Here is a 19,745-nt window from a genome sequence, read left to right as displayed (position 1 = left end):
CAAATCTATAAAGAACTTATCAAACTCAACACCCAAAGAACAAATAATCCAATCAAGAAATGGGCAGACGACATGAACAGACATTTTTCCAAGGAAGACATCCAAATGGACAACAGACACATGAAAAACTGCTCAACATCGTTCGGCATCAGGGAAATCCAAATCAAAACCTCAGTAAGATACCGCCTCACACCAGTCAGAATGGCTAAAATTAACAAGTCAGGAAACGACAGATGTTGGCGGGGATGCGGAGAAAGGGGAACCCTCCTACACTGTTGGTGGGAATGCAAGTTGGTGCAGGCACTCTGGAAAACAGTATGGAGTTTCCTCAAAAAGTTGAAAATAGAGCTACCATACGATCCAGCAATTGCACTACTGGGTATTTACCCCAAAGATACAAATGTAGGGATCCGAAGGGGTACGTGCACCCCAATGTTTATAGCAGCAATGTCCCCAATAGCCAAACTGTGGAAAGAGCCAAGATGTCCATTGACAGATGAATGGATAAAGAAGTGGTGTATATACACAATGGAATATTATGCCGCCATCAAAAGGAATGAGATCTTGCCATTTGCAACGACGTGGATGGAACTGGAGGGTATTATGCTGAGTGAAAGAAGTCAATCAGAGAAAGACATGTATCATATGACCTCACTGATACGAGGAATTCTTAATCTCAGGAAACAAACTGAGGGTTGCTGGAGTGGTGGGGGGTGGGAGGGATGGGGTGGCTGGGTGGTAGACATTGGGGAGTGTATGTGCTATGGTGAGTGCTGTGAATTTTGCAAGTCTGTTGAATCACAGATCTGTACCTCTGAAACAAATAATGCCATATATGTTAAGAAAAAAAAAAAAGAAGAAGATAGCAGGAGGGGAAGAATGAAGGGGAGTAAATCGGAGGGGTGACGAATCATGAGAGATGATGAACTCTGGAAAACAAACTGAGGGTTCTAGAGGGGAAGGGGGCTGGGGGGATGGGTTAGCCTGGTGATGGGTATTGGAGAGGGCACGTTCTGCGTGGAGCACTGGGTGTTATGCACAAACAATGAATCATGGAACACTACATCAAAAACTAATGATGTAATGTATGGTGACTAACATAACAATAAAAAATTTAAAGAAAAAATAAATAAAAGGGAGCAATCTCTAGGACATGTTAATTGAGAAAAGCAAGAAGCAGAAGGCTACACATGGTCTGCTACTTGAACGCAAGAAGTTGAATGGGAGAGGAATACAGTGTATTTGCTCATATTTTTCAAAAAGAAACAATGGAAAAACTAAATAGATAAACTAAAAACTACTAAAATTGGACACTTAGAAAAAGGGATGGAATAGGGAGGAGATAAAGGTATGAATAGAGGCAATACTTCTCGGAACACTCATTTTATTGTTTTGATTTTGCTGCCATGTACTATTATACATAATTGGAAAAGCATAATTTTATCGAAGAAAAAAAAAGATGACCATCGGCACAAAGAAAGAATTACTTTGGGTAACAAAAAAATATATTATTTTTACTGAAAATATATGGTAGGATATATACATCTTAAGGTCAAAAAATTGCATATATTTTTTTGAATTGCATACTTTTCTTAAACTGCATTCAGTGGGGTTTTTTGTTTTTTATTTTAAAGATTTTATTTATTTATTTGAGAGAGAGAGAAGACAAGTTGGGGGGTTGAGTAGGGGTAGAGGGAGAGGGAGAAGCAGACTCCCCACTCAGCAGGGAGGCTGATGCAGGATTCGATCCCAGGACCTGGGGATCATGAACTGAGCCGAAGGCAGACACTTAACCAACTGAGCCACCCAGGCACCCCTGTATTCAGTGGTTTTATTGTTAGTGGTCTTGTAGTATTGTTATTCCAAAACTGTTATGCATGCATTGTAAGATGAAACTAATAAGCAATAACGTTACTGTCTATAGGAATCAAGATTCATAAAAAGTGGGTCGACCAGACTACTGAATGCCCCCCCATGTGCCGCACTAGGAAGAACATAACACCCCCTATGCAGTTATTCTTCTCACCAAGAGAGAAAAAGGGGAAAAAGAACCTGAATATCAAGTCTGTAGATCTAACTACAAACTTGCAGAAAATACAAGAAACAGAGTAAATGAAATGATGCCAGAGGAAACAATGAGAATGTGGGACATTTTACAAATGATGTTTTCCTCAATAAAGAAGTGGCATGGGAAATAAGAAAGTAGATTAATTACAAGAGGCTTTCAGTCTGACACCCAAGTGCAGTGTGGACCCTGCATGATTCCGACTTGACAGAGCCATGTGTAAAAAAGGCATTTTTTAAAAGAGATTTTATTTATTTATTTGACAGAGAGAGACACAGTGAGAGAAGGAACACAAGCAGGGGGAGAGGGAGAGGGAAAAGCAGGCTTCCCGCTGAGCAGGGAACCCAATGTGGGGCTCGATCCCAGGACCCTGGGATCATGACCTGAGCCGAAGGCAGACGCTTAACGACTGAGCCCCTAAAAAAGGCATTTTTGAGACAATTTGGGTAACTCAAATATGGGCTGAATATGGAATATATATATATATATATATATATATTCAGATTCATAAAAAGTGGGTCGACCAGACTACTGAAATAAATTTTTCAGATATATATATATATATATATATATATCTGAAAATAATCAGCACCATGTGATGTTCAGAAATTATTGCTAATTTCATTACATAGAAAATGGCACTGTGCTGTGTTCTCTAGACGTGTCTTTTTTGTTAGAGATGCACATTGATGTATTTACCAGTAAAATAACATAATTCCTGGGATTTGCTTTCTAATACTTCAGCAAAAAAAGGGGGGGCAAGAGGAGAATAATTAACAAGATTGGCAAAATGTTGATTATTGTTTAAGCTGGATCATGGGGGATCATTATGGTGTTCTTCTTGTGTATTGTGTTTAAATTTTTCCATGATAAAATGATTTCTAAAATGTTATAGATGCCTTTTCTTCATGTAATTAGTACCCATCTGGAGATTTCATTTCCTAAGCAATGAGAATCGAGTCTGTGAAGTTAGTTTCCTCCTGACAATGGTGGATTCTTTCATCCTGGAACACACAGTTAAAATGTCTTTCTATTTGCTATTATGAGAGCAGTTCCTACTTTTCTGTAACTCTGTGGCTTACTCGCAGTTTCCTTCTCTGTTTGCATAAAGAGAAACAAATACATAGTTATAAATAGGCATATACAGGCAGTCCTTGCAGGACAGCGTCCTGACAGATCATAAAAATGACTGCACGCTGAGGCCATACAAAGCAATCTTAATAATGGGAACAATTACAATTGTTTGTGATCTTTTAAAATATTTTGTCAAAACATTAAAAATTCTCTTACCAGCAATTGTAGCTGTATAAGAAACTGTATGGGCAAGAAAAATGGAAAAAAAAAAAGCAAAGCTGATATTTAGTATACTGTAATTGAAAATATTGAACTTCAAGGATTAAAGTGTTTTATTCTTTGTAAAAAAATTTTTTTTTCATTTTCCTCTGAGGGTGAAGGAGAAATAAATTAATATATATTCAACTTTGGCTGAGCCCTCTAACTCAGCAATCCTAGGCACCTAGAGATTTACCTTTTGTTTTGTTTTGTTTTTTAAGATTTTATTTTATTTATTTGACAGAAGGAGACAGTGAGAGAGGGAACACAAGCAGGGGGAGTGGGAGAGGGAGAAGCAGACTCCCCGCTGAGCAGGGAGCCCGATGCCGGGCTCGATCCCAGGACCCTGGGACCATGACCTGAGTCGAAGGCAGACGCTCAACGACTGAGCCACCCAGGCGCCCCGAGATTTACCTTTTGTGAAGTCACATCTAGTTTCTATTTTTCCTGCCTTATAATATGAAGCAGGCATCTTTTCTATGCTTTGGTGGGTTGTCACACTCCTCTCTAAGTCCGGATGAGCTTCCCATAGTTTTTCCTTTGCACTTTGAACATCATGAAATATCTCTGAGAATTCCTTTTCTAATAAAATTTTAGTTTGAAGTAACTATGGTGTCTCAGAATTCTGTGCAACTCTTTAAAAGATTCTCTATAGGCTTCTAGCTACACACTGGACACAATCTGATTGTATTTTATAAAATCACTTTCAAGATATTGACAATAAGGTTTGCCCCTCTATCCCAGGTTTTTAAATAATTTTAGTATCTTATAGCAATGATATTTAAGCTTTTTTCAGATGACATTATACTCAAAGTGGAATTATTCTAGAGTGTAAGGTGGGGATGAGAGACCTAGAACCCTACCCCCTGGGCCTCCCCCTCAGTTCCTGAGGTGGCCCCCCCAAACATCTCCAAGAACACAGTTTGCAGATATATGCATTTGACAGTAGACAAAGTTCGTGGCTGATCAAGGGAAGTCATTAAGACAGCCACACACCATGACGCAGATCAACTAGGATTCGACCTGTGGGTTCTTCCCCGGGTACGGGGACTCTGAATCATCCCAGTCTTGGCAGAAATATCCGATCCCTCTATTTCTGTCTCTCTGTTGCAGACCATTAGTCAGGATCCCGTGTTACCCTCCCCCCAGCCTTCCAGATGATGCTTCAGATTGATCCTGGCTCTCAGCATCCACCTTGACCCAGGCTTTGATTCTACTTTTCAGTGCCCGACTTCACCAGCAATTCCCAAGCCCTGCCTACGCTTACCAAGACATCAGCCTGGGATCTAGAGGTATCATGCTCAGTTCCACCCACACGTAATTTGCATTGGTATTTCTCTCCCCACATGCCTTTTGCTATTTTAGCTTCTCTCAGATACAGTCTTTGTTCTAAAAGTCTCCACGTCCTGAATTACTTCCTTGCCCTCTTTACAGGATCAAAACCAGCTGTTGGAGCTGGTCGTTCCTTTCATTAACAATCGGGTCTGGCTTTTAAGTTAGAGCTCATTAATGTCTGGCCCTATCCTTATTTTTTGAAGCATAATCCCAGGGCAGACGGCAAAGAGAATGGACAAGGGGTAGAAGACAGAAGGAAGTAGATTAGAACGGAAAGAAAATATCCTCCTTCGAAGCTTTCCATAATGCTGTCTTTATCATTATAAAGATGCAAGAGAGGAGGAGAAGGAAAAAGAGGAAAGGGGGAAATAGAAAGATTTTATCAGAAGAGGAAGAATAAAGGCCTGTAAATGCTTCTTGGAAATTTGGAGAGGTTACTATGAACGTGGCTCTGTGGGCGTGTGTGTGTGTGTGTGTGTGTGTGTGTGTGTGTGTGTGTGAGAGAGAGAGAGAGAGAGAGAGAGAGAGAAGTTCCTTCACTTTTCTGAGTGCCCCAATTCCAAAACAGTTTGACCTCATACATCTTATAAAATCCATTTGAGAACTTCCATCAAAACTTGAGATGTATATTTTTAAATGTTTGGTTACTAATACTGACCAGCTGATCATCCAGTCCAAAAAGTTGTTCCATGTACGTTTCAGAGAGTCTCCGAATTTTTGGCCTCATTGATGGATCAATGCACATATCCCTTTAATAAAATCGTCAAACAGAGGGAAACATTTCATTTCATAGTTGTTAGTTCCATAATTAAATCAGCAATTTAAGTCAGTGATTCCTTGGGTGGAGGGGAAGGGAGGTGAAGGAAGAGACATTTTGGGAGAGGCATATCAAAATCACCTGCAGGGCTTTGTCAGACTACCTCCTCCTCAAGATTTTGTTGTGCTCCCCAAGAGGGCATGCCTCCCTTTCCTCATCCCCAACTTGAAATATCTGCCCTGTGAGCATGTGATTGATAAGAGAGGGCTGTATTTCTCAAGTTAAGAACCAGTGGGGAAATTGTTCCTAGTGAAGTCTTTGGGACTTAAAAGCCTATGGAGGGGTTCTTTAACCATCTTGAAACCAGAAGCATTCATTGGCAAGACCTCTTTACCTACTGTACAGTGAGTGTTTTACCGTCAAAATAAAACATCTCCCTACCCTAAAGCAAAGCAATACTCACCAGAGAAGACTTTCAAGGCCATTTTCCATTATAGTAATGATCATTTTCTGTAAATATTTCAGCGGATCCTCAGGACATGTAATAAGTAGACCACATAACAGAGCCTAGGGAAAATGAAACAAATTACCCTTCCTGGATTTGCACATTCTTCCTAAACAGCAGATAGACTTTGCTCATACAATTACAAAGTCAAATAACATGACAGTTTTTTTAAGTCAACATGCCTTATAGATACCATCTCTTTTTATCCAGTGTTAATATTTTGTTGAAGTCAAACTAAAATGCAGTTTCCCTTTACTATTTAAAGAAAAATCCATTGTAAATGACACAATAGGGTTGCTGCTCAGTGTTTTCCCTTACGTGAGCAGCACTTTGTAGTCAAATTGAAAACATAGTTGTGATACTTTTGATCAATGGTTTCTACCATTTTTAAGGAACAAAGACCTCCTTTTTAAAGACAAAAGAAACTCCTCAGACCCAACCACAAAAGTGATGGAGAAAATCCACCCTCAAAATCTACTGCGAATCCAAGAAATCTTTTTAAAAATGTATTTGTATTTTATCGTTCACAACATCTAAAGAGTAGATCTTTGAAAAATTATAGCATATGGAGCTCCTGGCTGGCTCCATTGGAAGAGCATGCAACTCTTGATTTGGGGGCCATGAGTTCGAACCCCATGTTGGGTGTAGAGATTACTTAAATATATAAAACTTTAAAAAGAAAGAAAGAAAGAGAGAGAGAGAGAGAAAGAAAGAAAGAAAGAAGGAAGGAAAGAAGGAAGAAGAGAAGGAAAGAAGGAAGGAAGAAAGAAAAATTGTAGCATAGTTCACGAAGGTGAGAAACACATGTCTTATTGAATCTGGGTGTGTAAAGTGCATATATAAACTCAAAAAGCAGCTGCCATCTTATTTTCCTCTGAGTTTTCCCTGGAGGAGAAACTTCTCATAAAAGTATTGGTGAGACATACAGAATTATTGAGAATTTCTCCGTTTGAGACAGAAAGAAAGGTTTACAGCACACCTCCCACAGAAACCACCTGGACTCCTCCTTAGACATTTCTCTTTGCTTTTTTGGTTCCCTGTCTGCAGGCAGGGGCTAGTGTGCACAGGGGCAGGGCTGGGGGCGGAGATGGGGAGGCCCTTCTTTTACACGGGACCTGTTCTTGCTGGCTATTGTCCTTGTCACTCTCTTGTGAACAAAATAATTCCACCCCTTGAAACATGCAGAGTTCTTTCCACTTTCGTGGACCAAGCATCAGCAGATCCAGGCCTGGGGGTCCTGGCTCAGACTCTCAGCAGTTCTCACAGTGTTCTTCCAAAAAAAAAAAAAGAGGGTAATTTCCCTTGATTGGACCCTGCTCAACATATTTCTCCCTTTGCAATTAGCTCCATGTCCCCTTTATTTAGTGTGTAGCCCGCAGGCTGAGAACCCAGCCCTCCAGACTATGGCAAAGTGGTCAGACCTAACTGTCTCTCCTTCCCCAGCTCTGCCTCCTGACCTGGCCCCCCCCCCCCGATGTTCACCGTGAGCCTTGAGCCATCTGCAGACTGACTTCTTTCTCCTCCAGATCTAGAGACTATAACTGCAAAGGAGGTGAATGATTCTTAGCACAGTTACAAGATGGATGTAAATAGTATTCTGTCACCTAAGGGCTGAAGTCTTCTATTACCCGGAGGCCTGACTTCAGACACCTTCCTGAATAGCTCTGATGAAAGGCCCATCTGCTTTCTGGCACTTTAGTGCCTGAGTCCCCAGATTCTTGAGTTGCTCTACTCTTCACTCCTCTCCACATCCTTCATTCTATTCTGGCACTCTGAGGACATTTGCCTCAGAATCACCCGGGGGCTGAACAGGTCTCTGAAGATGGGGCCCAGGGAGCTGCATTTTCATGAGCTTCCCAAGGATTCCTATACACACTAAAGTCTGAGAACTAGGGCCTAAACAGAGGTCAGCGTTAAGGTGATTTTTTTAAAGAAAGTTGGGATCTAATTAATGAATATGAGAAATTAATTATTTCTTTATATTTCTAAACTCCACAGATTAGAAAACTACTCTTCTGAAAAGTTATCCTGCAGAAGTCAATTCAAGTTGAATGGATGTCTCTGAAATGCTAATAAAGGCATACAGAACTAGCAGAGTTCAAATGTTCGCTTTCTGCATAAGTGAACTGGGCAAAATAAAATAGGCTGAGATTTATAGATCAATGTGTGAACGGTACATAGCTAATGTGCCAATAAAAAAACATAATTCGTGAATCGATAGCTTTTTTTCTGCATGAAAATGAAAATTACAAAACCATTAGCTTGGTGTTTATAAGCAGAGGCAAAATATGCAAACATTCCCACAAGATGAATGTTTGACTCTCAGAAAACATCAATTAGGGCTTTATCACTGCTAAGTTTCTTAGTAAAAACTTACACAATTGAGGACCAAAAAAAACCCCATGACTTAATTATCTAGATTGGCTTTCTCAAGCTTATAGTTTCACAAAACAATGTGCAATCCTCCACTTTCTTTCGGCTCTGCCTCTCTAACTCAGTTCCCAATATTTCTCAAATATTCTGAAAGGTGTCTGGGGACTGACGACAAACATGGGTTTATCCAGGACAATTGTTTCTTTTCTGTTAAGATTTTTAAAGTTTATTTATTTATTTACTTACTTACTTATTTACTTTAGAGGAGGGGGCAGAGCAAGAGGGAGAGGACGAGTATTAAGCAGACTCCTCACTGAGCACAGAGCCTGACATGGGGCTCAATCTCATGACCCTGAGATCACCACCTGAGCTAAAACCAAGAGCTGGATGCTTAACCAACTGTGCCACCCAGGGGCCCCCAGAACAATTGTTTCTACTCCTTTCTACTGCTACCCATCTTTCAAGGAGCAAGATAATACAGTGGGTGGAGTCCACTGGGTTTAAATCCTGGATCTGCAATCTTCTAGCGTGAAACCTCAGACAAGTTACTCCTCTGTTCCTGTTTCCTTACCTATATTATACATGGGATCATAAACGTACATGTATCATAGGGCTATCATGAGAATTAAATGAACTAATGTATGCAAAGCACTTTGAACGGTGTCTAGCACAAAATAAGTACTCAATATGATAAGAAGCCATCATTATTTTTAACCACTCCACTGCTAATTATCACCTCCGTTAGAGGGAAAGACTTGAGCAAAGAGAAAAGAAATTCAAAACTATTCCCTTGACCATTCAAAGCCAGTGTGATGACAGAGAGATTGACCTTATACCAAGCCTAATGGAAAAGATTAGAACAAAGGCATTTGGGGGGAAATTATTAGGAGAGAGAACTTGATAGAACAATACTTTAAATATAAATAGTAAGATAGTAACTGTCTATGAAAACTATGGGTAGATATAAAACACTTAAGAGAGCAAGTCTTTTTTTTTTAAGATTTTATTTTTAAGTAATTTCTACACCCAGCATGGGGCTTGAACTCACAACCCCGAGGTCAAGAGTCCCATGCTCCACCTACTGAGCCAGCCAGGGGACCTGAGAGCAAGTCTTATTTAGCTTTTCAGATATGCAGATGAAGATAGTAAAATATACTAAGGGCCTACATAGCAATGCAAAAATTAAGTGTTTCATGAGTGCAGAGATGAAGTGATTACAAAAGGCTTATGAGGCCCTCAACAGTTGGAGAACCTTCCAGGTGGCAAGGAATGGGCAGGAGGTTTGCAGGTAGGGTCTTTCTTTTCGCAAGAGCAAAGCCTCAGGGGCGTAGACCAATTTGGCTGGAGTAAAGGGTTCAGGTGAAAGAGAAGCAGACATAGCCAGTCTGTGAAGAAGCCAGAATTCTATACCAAGACCTGGGACTTGGCCCTCCTCTAGAATCCTCAAGGCCATTCATGATCAAACCTCAGCAAGATCAATCACATGGCCATAGGTCACAGATGGCCAAACATCAGAGAGTCACGGTTCATTTTGCTTCCCAAGATCCCTCTAGGGATGACCTTGACTTTTAGAGGGTATATTCCTGCTTCTGGATTTCACAGATGAGGCAAAGAAGGGCTAGGTGATTCACAGAGTGAGGAGGTTTTTTAAACTACAAACTTAAGGCTCTTCCCTTGCCCATAGCATGCACTCATACAAAATTGTCTGCATGTGTATCTTCCTCTTCCTCTAGAACTTGAGGGGGTTTTTTCATGTTATCTATCTGGAAATATTTTTTTATATGCAAACCCAGGAAAACATTCTTCTTTTAAATAAATGGTAGAATAAGGTGCCTGGGTGGCTCAGTCGGTTAAGCATCTGCCTTCAGCTCAGGTCACAATCCCCGGGTCCTGGGATGAAGCCCCGCATCAGGCTCCTTGCTCAGTGGGGAGCCTGCTTCTCCCTCTACTTCTGCCCCTCCCCCGGCTTGTGCTCTCTCTCACTCACTCTCTCAAATAAATTAAATCTTTAAATAAATAAATAAATAGATAGTAGAATAATCAACATATAGTTTTCACCTTGTTTTTTTTGTTTGTTTTTTTTTAGATAAGATTGCTTTTAAAAATGCAACATCAGGATCACAAAGTTACAGAAACCTCTTTCCTTAGGAATAGATTTACGTTTCTTTTTTTTTTAAGATTTTATTTATTTATTTGACAGCACAAGAAGTGGGGAGCCCAAGCAGGAGGAATGGCAGGCAGAGGCAGAGGGAGAAGCAGGCTCCCCACTGAGCAAGGAGCCCGATGTGGGGCTCCATCCCAGGACCCTGGGATCATGACCCAAAGACAAACACTTAACCGACTTAGCCACCCAGGCATCCTGGCATAGGTTTAAGTGTCTGTTCAAAGTCCCTTCTACCTCCCTAACCACCCCCCCCAACCAAAGAAGCCCCAAGTGACATCTCACAAATGCTTGCCATCCCCACCTATGGTAGAAATGGAGTTGGCATGCTATTGTGTCATTTGAGGGGACGTCTTAATTTGTTTCCATGGAAGTTAGTAAGTGAAAAATTTGAAAATACAAAGGTTTCTGTGTCTTCTTGACATTTAAATAGAGGGTGCCAAATTTTTATTTTAGAAACTCTATAACTGAAAGTATAGTGAAGATTATTGAAAAGGGTCAGCTGGCTTTGGCCATTCAGGAGGGACCTCAGGGAGAGAAAGATGCCCCTCAAAACTAGAACTAGAGGCGTCTTAAGGCAGACCGGACATGTAAGGAGACAGTCTCCACGAGGTGTGGAGAGAAAGATGCCCCTCAAAACTAGAACTAGAGGGGTCTTAAGGCAGACCGGACATGTAAGGAGACAGTCTCCACGAGGTATGGATTCTGATACCTGCTGGATTGCGCTGGGCTCAGCGGGGAGTTGCCCACCAGCTGTTGAATCCCTAGACAAGCGAATTGTTACTGGAGAAAAAATAATCATATACTTTTTGGTTATATAAGTGTCCCACGAATTTGCCTCTGGAACTGCATCTGTGAATTGGCTGGCTGGGCTAAGGGAACTCAGCAAACGTAATGCTCTCAGGAGAAGCCACAACCGTCTAGCCCCAAGGTCCCTTAAAATGAGTCAGTGTATCCAGTTCCTTCTCTCTCACATTGGCTGGTGGTCTCTTGCTCCCATATTCAGTAACTCCTGCTTCTTGCATCTCTAGCAAATAGTTGCAGCTATTAGTCCCTAAAAGAAAATACCCAGGAATAGAGTCTATGTGATGTAGAAATAAATGCAATATTTTAAAAATACAAATTGGAAACAACCATGAGAGAAACATAAAACATAAAAATCATAAAAATAAAAAAACATTTATTTCTAAAAATAGAAAACTTTGCATAAAAATCATGATTTGTAACTTAAATACGCCCTCTGCTGGGAATATCTAGTTTTGCAAACTAAATGTTAAATGGAAATTAGGATTATATGTTGTTATTGTATATGTTTTTTTGATATATCTTTTTTTTTCCTTGGCTAATCATTATGTTGTGAACATTTTTCCATGCCTACCCAAAATTCTTCAAAACATCATGTATTGGTGAGCTACCTATGACCCAGCAATTGCACTATGTAGTGATCTGAAGAGGTATGTGCACCCCAATGTTTATAGCAGCAATGTCCACAATAGCCAAACTATGGAAAGAGCCAAGATGTCCATCAACAGATGAATGGATAAAGAAGATGTGGTATATATTTACAATGGAATAGTATGCAGCCATCAAAAAACCCCAAAATCTTGTCATTTGCAGTGACGTGGATGGAACTGGACGGTGTTATGCTGAGCGAAATAAGTCAATCAGAGAAAGACAAGTATCATATGACCTCACTGATATGAGGGATTTGAGAGACAAGACAGAGGATCATAGGAGAAGGGAGGAAAAAATGAAACAAGATGAAACCAGAGAGGGAGACAAACCATAAGAGACTCTTAATCTCAGGAAACAAACTGAGGGTTGCTGGAGTGGTGGGGGGTGGGAGGGATGGGGTGGCTGGGTGATGGACTTTGGGGAGGGTATGTGCTATGGTGAGCGCTGTGAATTGTGTAAGACTGATGAATCATAGACCTCTACCCCTGAAACAAATAATATATTATATGGTCAAAAAAAAAAAAAAAGAAGAAGAAGAAGATAGTAGGAAGGGAAATCAAAGGGGGAGACGAACCATGAGAGACTATGGACTCTGAGAAACAAATTGAGGGTTCTAGAGGGGAGGGGGGTGGGGGGATGGGTTAGCCCGGTGATGGGTATTAAGGAGGGCACGTACTGCATGGAGCACTGGGGGTTATATGCAAACAATGAATCATGGAACACTACATCAAAAACTAATGACGTAATGTGTGGTGACTAGCATAACATAATAAAATAAAGTTTTTTTTAAAAAATCATGTACTGGGGCACCTGGGTGGCTCAGTCAGTTAAGCATCTGCGTTCGGCTCAGGTCATGATCTCAGGGTCCTGGGATTGAACGTGGTGTCAGGCTCCCTGTTGGGGGAGGCTGCTTCTCCCTCTCCCTCTGCCCCTCCCCAACCCCCCATCCACCCCACTCATGCTCTTTCTCTCTCTCTCTCTCGAGTAAATAAAATCTTTAAAAAAAAATTTTTTTAAATCATGTATCGAGGTTGGTTGATCATCTACTGCAAAAAAATAGTACCATAAGGGTTTAATAATTTGTAAATGGTTGGCCATTTGGGTTGTTTCTAACTTTTTCTCATTATTAAAAATTATATGATGTAATATTAATTTTCACTACTAATGATGCAATATTACATATCTTGATCTCTGACTACTTTCTTAGGATAAATTGCAAGAATATAGAATCAGAAGGTATGTTTTGAAGCTCTTCATACATATCTCAAAATTGCTTTCTAAAAAGTATTATCAATGTATACTCTCATTAACAGCCAATGTGAGTGTCCATTTTACCTTGCCAGCACTAAGAATTATAAAATTCTAATTCCTGTTGAGTTGATGGGTGGAAAACAGTAATTCATTTCATCTACGCTTTGTTTTTTCAGTGCAGTTAAATACGAGTTTTCTTCCACTGACTAGCTGTTACAGACTAATTATGTTCCCTCAAAATTCATGTGTTCAGTGTGATGATATTTGGAGATGGGACCTTTGGAAGGTATTCAGAGCCAGATGAGGTCGTGAGAATAGGGTCCTCATGATGGAATTAGCATTGTTATAAAAAGAGCCACCAGCTAGCTTGCTCTCTGTGTCGGCGGCGGGAGGACACAGTGAGAAGGCAGGATGGGTGCCATCAGCAGAACCCACCCCTGCCGGCACCCTAATCTCAGACTTTCAGCCTCCAGAACTGTGAGAAAACAAATTTCTGTGGTGTGAGCCGCCCAGTGTAATGGTATTTTGTTATGGCAGCCCAAGCAGCCTAAGACACTAGCCATCTCTGATTTTACATACATCTTATTTGTCCTTTATTGGGACAGGCTTCATTTAGCTAGGATTAGGGAGGTAGCCATAACTGTATCCAAAGAGAGACAACCCCAGAGAATGAGAATTCAGAAAGACAGAAGCAAGGCCACCGGTTGAATCTCCATTCGTGTCCCCGGAAGTCTCCCCTAGCATCCTTCTCAGTTACAGGGTTTATTTTGTTTTGTTTTGTTGAGAGAGAGAGCAAGCAAGCGAGCGAGCGCGAACCAGGGTGGGTAGGGGGAGGGGCAGAGGGCGAGAGAGAATCTTAAGCAGGCTCCATGCCCAGCACAGAGTCCAAGGCGGGGCTAGATCTCATGACCCCGAGATCATGACCTGAGCCGAAATCAGGAGTGGGATGCTTGGGCCCCTGGGTGGCTCAGTTGGTTGGGCGACTGCCTTCGGCTCAGGTCATGATCCTGGAATCCCGGGATCGCGTCCCGCATCGGGCTCCCTGCTCAGCGGAGTCTGCTTCTCCCTCTGACCCTACCCCCTCTCATGCTCTCTGTCTCATTCTTTCTCTCTCAAATAAATAAATAAATACATCTTTAAAAAAAAGAAAAAAGAGCAGGACACTTAACCGCCGGAGCCACCCAGGCGCCCCCCCACAATATGGGTGTAAAGGTTCTCGGGTTTGAAACAACGAACCACATCAACAGTTAGTCCATTCGGGCTGCTATTATAAAACACTATAGACTGGGTGGCTTATAAACAGCAAGATTATTTCTAGAAGCCAGGAAATCCACGATCAGTGTACAGGAAGAATGGCTTCCTGGTTCACAAATGCTGAATTCTCACACAGTGCCATCCTATGAAGGACGGCGAGAGGGATGCCTCTCAGGCCTCCGTTATAAGGGCACTAATCCCATTCATGAAGGCTTCACCTCATGGCTTAATCACCTCCCAAAGGCCTCCTCTCCGAATACCATCACATGGGAGATTAGGCTCCAACATAGGAATTTGGGAAGATGCAACATTCAGTTGATAGAATGTTCTTATCACTTTTTTCATTTTCACAATAAAATCTATATTTTGGATTTGAAAATAGACATCAGTTTCCTTTGGTGCATGTGAGAACAGCTGTGCCATGTGTGACCCCACCGATCGCTGGGAAGAGGCACCCAAGCTGACCGACCGACCATTAGACAGCCCCTCTACCCTCACTGTGCCACTCAGGCTTTTCCTGAAGTCCTAGAAGCTTTGCGCCCTTGAAAAGAACAATCTTGGAGACATAATGATCATTTCTGGGTCAAGGGTAATTTTCCTTGGCTTATTACATGTCAATATATTCTAGACCTGCACTGTGCAATAGAGTAGCTACTAATTACATGTGGCTATTGAGCACTTCAGACATGGCTAGTCCAAATTGAGATGGGCTGTTCAAGTGTAAAATACCCAATTTTGAAGACTTAATATGATTTTATTTATATTGAGTCCATGTTGAAATGATTATATTCTGGACAGATTGGTTTTATAAAATATATTATTAAAATTAACTTCACCTATTTATTTTTGTTTCTTTAGTGTTTTGCAGGACACCCAAATAGGTCAATGCACAGATAATGCAAGAGAAAAGTTTGGGCTAGAGACAGCTGCAGATTCACAGCTGCAAGTGGCTAAAGCCATTGAGGCATTTTCCAGTAGCACATGGTAGATTCCCAGCAAATGTTTGCTGATGGAGTGGTCTAATGTCCCCTCCTTAGCTTACTACTCCTGCTGCCCCCCAAGAAAAAAAAGGCTGGCTGGTGTCAAGACCCTAATTTGTTGTTCAAAAAAATAAAAGTTACCTAACTTGAACATACAATCCAGTGGTCTTTAAGATGGGTGTACAAACCTCTAGGAGCCCCCAAAACCATTTCTCCTTGTGGACACAGGATAATCACCAGTGGCTCCCACGGCTACACACTGCCCCGTGAACATCCACAGATGGTATATCTCTGTCCCGGCATTCCAACCAGCAACCTGACGTCAACTGGCTTGGATCACAGCCTGCCTTCTCTCATGATTACCACCACCCGGCATGGTCACCAACCCTGTGGCCAGAGAAACTGAATGCGCTGGTAGTTGTAAGCCAATAAGGGTCTACCACCAGAGACAGAGATAGTCAGTTTCCCTGAAGCAGATGGTCTATGTGGGAAAGAGGTAGGTTATGGAATAAGAACATAAGAAATATTAGAAAGAAGGAAGAGGGAAGCACATATTGTGTGGGCATCTTTTTAATGTCCAGTGTACATCTACTCCTGGGGAACACAGAAAAGGAAGAGGAAAAGAAGGGATAATTATAGAAGGGTTGAAACCCACTCACTGGGTGATACTGCTATGGTCCACATCTTATTTGTCCACATACTGCTTGGCGATGCAACTTGATCCCCGATTCCCCTTGTATGAGCAAGCCACGTGTGGCTAATTGTATGGCCATGACAATATCTCCCATCCCACAGGTTATTTTCACAATGTGACTTTGATAGGCCTTCCATCACCAAGTGGGGTCTAGGTCCCCTCCTCTTAAATCTCGGTGAAAATAATGTTATGTTGACTTCTGAGCTGAGGTCATACATGGTGATGTAACTTCTACCTACTTCTCTCTGGAGATGTTTGCTCTTAGAACTCAGCCACCATACTGTGTGGAAGTCCAAGTTGCTCATGAAGAGGCCCATTTGGAGAAACCAAGCCTCTTGGCTCAAAGACATAGCTGACCCCCCCCAACCAACACCCAGTACCAACCTGCCAGGTATGTGAACAAACCATCTTAAAAGTGATCTTTAACCCCTGTTCACCCACCACAGATGGTACCACATGGAGCTGAGACAAGTTCTCCCTGAAAAACCTTTCAGAATTCAGATTTTTGAACAAACAAAATGATTCCTGTTGTTTTAAGCCCCTAAGTTTTGCAGTCGTATTACATAGCAATGGATAAATGATACAGCGAGCAAACAGAAAATAACTATACAGCCAAATCAAACCTGTCATTCCATCCATCCCTAGCTATGTACGCTATGAGAAAAAACACCCAGTCATTACTATCCTTTAACATTTTATTATGGAAAACCTCAAACATAGAGAAAGTAAAGGAGTATCATGAACCCCTATGTACCCATCACCCAGTTTCAACACTTATCCCATTCTGGGAGTCTTCAAAGTTGTTCATGTTAACAATGATTTTCAAATAACACCATATTAAAGAAAACAGGAAATGATAGACAAAATGGATGAAAACATGCAAAATTTTAGTCAAAATGTATAAAAAAGGATCAACGGATATTCTAAAACTGAAAAATATACTGTTGGAAATTAAGAATTCATTTTATATATTTAACAGTAGACTGGACACAGCGTAAAACAGAATTAATAAACTTGAAGACAATCAGTGAAAAATATCCAAACTTGAGCACAAAGGGAAAAATAAGGAAAAAAACAAAACAAACAAAAAAAAACCCTAACATATTTATGATTGGAGTCTCAGAAGGAGAGAATTGGGTAGAAGCATTATTTGAAAATGATCAAAAATGTTCTAAAACTGATGAAAAATATCAATCAATAGAATTAGTATTTAAGTCAATAAATCAAGCAGGGTGTTTTGTTTTGTTTTTTAAATCAGCCTCTGTGCAAGAGTTGCAGGGAAATGATGCTCAGGTTTAAGATAGGTAGGTGAAATTCAGAAGAGGTTAAATATGCAGGGAATCCGTGATTAAAAAAAAAAAATTGTCTTCCAAAGCTTGCAGAAGATGGGTTTTAGAAGATTGCTAATCCTGTCAAATTGGGTCAGATGAATAGCTGTGCAGGCATATGAAGCACAATGGGATTCATCCTGATAGTCTCCTAGGGGAAGTGGGTAACCAGGTTAAGGCGGGAGTGTGGGCCCCAGAAAACTGCTCTCTTGCTCCTACTGCTAATGTGGTAGCAGAAGGGAGTGAAGGGCTCCTCATGAGAATATCACTTTTGGCAAAGGGCACTTCTGAGGGCCTCTCTTCTCTGGGAGCAAAGCAATGTGGTAGGCTGGTAAGCAAGGGGTGCGAGCACCCAAAGGAGGGACCAGGGATCCTCTTCCAGCTCCCTCACTCAATTATTCCCTCTATCCCTCTTTACTCCTTAGAAACCTCCACTTTCTGCCCACATATCAGTATCAGAACCGTTCTCACTTCCCACCCGGTCCCTCGGCCCATCCCTCAGACACTCTAAAAGGCTTAGTCCTTCACCCCTGCCCCTCCATACTACATGTCCAGCAAATGCCTATCCTGGATGAAGTCAACTCTTATTTCTACACCTGCATCTGGCTTGCTGACTGCTACTTAAGAAAATCACACAATGGGGAAGATGAGTACCATGCTCTCTACATATTTTCAAATAAAATTGTATGGAAGTAAAACATGAATGAAACTCATCAGAAAAAAATTAAAACAATACAGATGTATATGTGGCAAAAAATTTTAAAAAAATAAAGCCATCCCCCCAAACATTTGCTGTAAAAAGTTTTGCATATGTTCTATACATGCAATGTCTTAAATGTAGCTAGATATATGTACATACATACATATATACACACATATATGAAATCAGAGTAGCTACATTGTCGTAAACACTTCTGGGGCAACTTGCATTTTTCTTCTTTTAAAATATGTCTTGGAGAGCTTTTCTTCTCAAAAAGTACTTATATACTTTATATACTATCCCATTCCCTTATTCATATGTAAGTTATTTACTATTTTCACAATAATGAATATCCTTGTACAGCTTTCTGGATACAGTGAAAGTCGATGCCAAAAGTGGATCCCTAGAAGTGAAATGTTTAGTCAAAGGGTATATGTATTTAACATTTTAATAAATACTTCTAAATTACCTTTCAAAAGGGCTGTATCATATTGCCCTCCCAACTGCACTGGAGAGTTACTATCCCAAGCTGGGCTCTCAACACTGCCTGGCTCTCCTTCTCTTTCCTTCCCTAGACTTCTCTCCCCCTCAATCTCCACATATCTTATCTCTGCTCAAAACCCCTTCTGCAGCCTGGAATGGAAGTTACTTGGCTTCCTACCCCCAAAACAACAAAACCTACCCACCCCTCTCCTGTCCTCCTTCCTCCTGTTATAATGATGGGCTAGGGAACAGTCTCCTCGGGTTAGGGCAGTCCCGGTGGTGGGGTCCTTCCCCTCACAAAGGGCTGGCTACCTTCCGTCTAGAGGTCTCAGCGTCCACTGTCTGCTCAGCTTACCTGAAATCTATCTTCTGCCTCCATCAAACAGGCTCACCTGTGCCAAATCCACTACCCCTCCTCTTAGGTGACACTATTGCCCACTCTCTTCATGAAGCCACACGCTTCTGATTTTGCGCCTCTGTCTCTAGAACACTTCTTCCGCTCTCCTCCTCTGTCCTCAGGCCCCTCTTGCCCAGACCTTAAAGTTTGGAGTTTGCGGTTTCTGTCCCCGGGGCCCTGCGCTCTTTCTCCCCGCGACAGGTCACCTTTCCCCTCCTTTCAGCCACCATCACCCCCTCTGTCTTCTCCTCTCCGATCTGTATCTTCAGCCCAGATGGCCAGTCTGTTCAAGGCTGACTTCATCCTCTCCCATTTCGCTCCCTCTCTGGCCAAACGCTAGCCCCTCCTCTGGGAAATCTTCGGGTTCCTCTCCCTCATAACTCCGCCGCCACGTGGCTCCAGTACCTCGCAGACCTGAGGAATGTAGTTCTCCTTGAAGTAGTTCCTCAGCCGTGGGTTGGCCGTGCGTAGCGAGGCCATGACCAGAGGCCCCACTGAAAGTCCCCGCCGACCCCGCGCCCCGCGAAGCAGGCGCCGCGCCCAGGCTAGGGGCTAGCGCGTCCCGGCGTTGCCCCGGCAACGGGGCGGGGCGGGGCGGGGGGGAGGGGCGGGCGGACGCGGCGCGCGCAGGCCCGCGCCCCCAAGGTCTGGGCAGCCGGGAGGGAGACGGGAGGA

The 19,745-nt window shown here is 42.0% G+C and overlaps 1 protein-coding gene across 1 annotated transcript in view; it reads right to left on the bottom strand.

Moving 5' to 3' along the window:
* The window catches only part of FBXL13 (F-box and leucine rich repeat protein 13), a 248,021-nt gene extending 228,471 nt beyond the window's left edge, over nt 1-19,550 (bottom strand). The window contains exons 1-3 of the mRNA XM_028117807.2: nt 19,476-19,550; nt 5,953-6,056; nt 5,391-5,481 (exon numbers count right to left, since the gene is read on the bottom strand). Of these exons, the coding sequence (XP_027973608.2) occupies nt 5,391-5,481; nt 5,953-6,056; nt 19,476-19,550 (270 nt within the window). The remainder of the gene's footprint in view (nt 1-5,390; nt 5,482-5,952; nt 6,057-19,475) is intronic.
* Between the last annotated feature and the right edge of the window lie 195 nt (nt 19,551-19,745).

The sequence above is a fragment of the Eumetopias jubatus genome, unplaced genomic scaffold (assembly GCF_037043125.1).
Source record: "Eumetopias jubatus isolate StellerSeaLion01/CBP00866 unplaced genomic scaffold, mEumJub1_p1.0 scaffold_14, whole genome shotgun sequence".
Lineage (NCBI taxonomy): Eukaryota > Metazoa > Chordata > Mammalia > Carnivora > Otariidae > Eumetopias > Eumetopias jubatus.
This window is presented reverse-complemented; position numbering and strand designations above follow the sequence as displayed.